At 38.7% G+C, this 2,952-nt stretch overlaps 1 protein-coding gene across 1 annotated transcript in view; it reads right to left on the bottom strand.

Annotated features, from left to right (window-relative positions):
* Positions 1–1,512, bottom strand: part of LOC113468221 (ionotropic receptor 25a) — a 21,983-nt gene extending 20,471 nt beyond the window's left edge. The window contains exon 1 of the mRNA XM_026824988.1: positions 1,384–1,512. Coding sequence (XP_026680789.1) covers positions 1,384–1,512 — 129 coding nt within the window. The remainder of the gene's footprint in view (positions 1–1,383) is intronic.
* Between the last annotated feature and the right edge of the window lie 1,440 nt (positions 1,513–2,952).

Genomic DNA, 2,952 nt, shown 5'->3' with positions numbered 1-2,952 from the left:
ACACACGGACCAATGGCTGAAACTTTGGATTTAGGCTCTAGGGACCTCAAAACAGATCCAGCTTGTAGGAAATGAGGGAAGTGTTCTCGCTGAACATGAGAGGGGGGTTGTTCTGGAGAGCCTGAAGATAGGGAAAGGATTGCCTTAGTGTACCTATATTTACCAAATTTAATATCTTAACTCTACAATACATCATGCTCATGTGGGGCTATACAAGACATGGTTCACCAGTCTTTTCTGATCTTGAGACACCCTGTACACAACGATATCAATATTACCAATCCCCCCCCCCCCAACCCCCCCCCCCCCCCAAAACTGCCTGTAATAAAGTAACCTTTACGTATAATACGTATGCTTTTTCAATATTTAATTGGCACTAATAATTCCTCTGTTCAATAAGCCTCCATCCCCAGCTCGTAAAATACTTTTTTTTACTGCCTCCCTACTTGAGTTCATTTTGAAAAGACCAACTTGATTTTTTACCTTTTTATTAAAACTTAAGGGCCATTGACTTCGCATGTCATTAGCCCTTGAATTTTTTTCTTTGAAAATCGTCGCCGAAAAGTCACTAACCTACCATGCCCCATGCCCCAAATAGAGTTTTTTTTGAGTATTTACACAACACTCCTTCAAAATGAAAATGGATATGCTGGCAAATAGACCCCTACAAACAGTAGGTACGAGCCAGCCTAGTTAGCTTAGTTGGTAGTGCGTCTCCCTTGTAAGCGCTAGGCCGCGGGTTCGATTCCCGCCCGGGGCGGATTTTATCCTGATGGGATAATGTATGACTTTGTCGAATGAATGGACATCTATTTTACTGTCTAATTGAATCTATTAGGATTGCTCTTGAAAAACTGGAGGACAAATAGGATTCATTTATTATTTTTCTTTTTCGCTCAGTGATTGAAGTTTGAATGTCAATTCGGGTACAAAGTGTGAGGTTGTATGCGTATAGCTAACTGACTTTGTCGAATGAATGGACATCTATTTTACTGTCTAATTGAATCTATTAGGATTGCTCTTGAAAAACTGGAGGACAAATAGGATTAATTTATTATTTTTCTTTTTTTCGCTCAGTGATTGAAGTTTGAATGTCAGTTCGGGTATACTTCCAAGTGTGAGGTGGTATGCGTATAGCTAACTAAAAGTGAAATTGATGTTGTACCTTTATGATAGCTTGTATTATTACTCCTTTAAAACTCTTTAAAAAAATAATATTAATAATAAAAATTACTAGGCTCAATTTCTTGATTTTCCGCCAGGATCGTTACTGTGGTCGGAGCTATGGCCAAGGCTCCGTTGAGGACGCTTCTATTCATTATGGTTTGTTTATTTATTTTCTCTTGGGTCGGGACTAGGCTAGGGCCGAAGGTCAGTACTTACCGTGGGTAGAAACACCTGCTGTAGTTTCGTCTGTTCTCCCACCAGGACAATGAAGGTAGGATAGGGGTTTCTGGTTCTCAAGGATCGAATGACGTCATTCGTGAGAGCAGCAAATGTAGAGATCCGCATGCGAGAGTTCCGAAGAAGATAGGATAAACCTTGTCGCTGTCCTAAAAGTAGATAATATGTAGATTCTATATTATCTAATCATCATCATCATCATCATCAAGGGAACAAACATGACCTTATAGTCAACTCCGAACATTGGAAAACACCATAACATATTCTATCAAATCAGCTCATGAAAAATAAATTATTTGCGGTAAAGCAGAGAGCTTCTTCACAACTTTTGTGTGGGTATCAAGTGGCTCCTTTTTGGCGGTTTTCGGCTCTACAGACTAAACGGTAAGAGATATCAAACAAGTGATTTTCATTGACATCGGTTTTTTTTTTTTTTTTCTTTCAGTTAGCGCTATTTCGACCGCATTTTAGGATTAAACAGTTAGAGATACCCTAAAAAATTAAGTAGGGAAGAAAAGTCGTGTGATGTTCACAACAGATTTTTTTATTATTATTTTATAGTTTGCTTTATAAAATTACCGGAAAGAGATCATCTCCTCTCGTACCTCACACTTTCCAAAAATTAGTTCAATGACCTAGTTCAACTTCAAGAATATAGAATGGACAAACATCCTTTTAGTCATTGCCGGGGGGTGTTTACGTCGGAAGAATTATCATCATTCATTTTAACTCAAGGTTCTAAGGCGTCCAGATAACTCCTTAAGGCGTCCGAATGACTGGGATAAAGTGTGTGTGAAAAATTTAAACGCTATAAAGTCTAATTTATGTTGAGCCCAAGTCAAGAAAACGCTGCAAAACTTTGTACAGGGGGGTGAAAAAGACTTCAAGGTTTTACCCTGTAATTCCAACTGGATTTAGGGATCGGATTAGCTATCGATCTTATCATTCTCATGTGGGGCTATACAAGACATGGTTCACCAGTCTGTTCTGATCTTGAGACACCCTGTACACAACAAGATCCTTTTTTTTTCTTGTTTGAAGATATTTGACAGAGGGAACTGTAACTAAGGGATCCAGCTTGTAGGAAATGAGGGAAGTGTTCTCGCTGAACATGAGAGGGGGGTTGTTCTGGAGAGCCTGAAGATAGGGAAAGGATTGTCATGTACCTATGTATATTTATCAAATTTAATATCTTATCCCTACGATACATCATTCTCAGATTCATGCTAATGTCCAAGTTGTTGTACATATTATTGAAGTTGGACATTGCCATTTCAAGTGGAGTTGTTAATCTATTTTTGGGGAAGATAGGGAAAGGATTGCCTTAATGTACCTATATTTACCAAATTTAATATCTTAACCCTACGATACATCATGCTCATGTGGGGCTATACAAGATATGGTTCACCAGTCTGTTCTGATCTTGAGACACCCTGTACACAACAAGATCCTTTTTCGTGTTTGAAGATGTTTGATAGAGGGAACTGTAACTGCTAAGGTCTTATCCTCCCGAAATCAAAGAGAGAAAGAAGACAGGATAAGAGAAAG

The sequence above is a fragment of the Diaphorina citri genome, unplaced genomic scaffold, assembly GCF_000475195.1.
Source record: "Diaphorina citri unplaced genomic scaffold, Diaci psyllid genome assembly version 1.1 scaffold678, whole genome shotgun sequence".
NCBI lineage: Eukaryota > Metazoa > Arthropoda > Insecta > Hemiptera > Psyllidae > Diaphorina > Diaphorina citri.
This window is presented reverse-complemented; position numbering and strand designations above follow the sequence as displayed.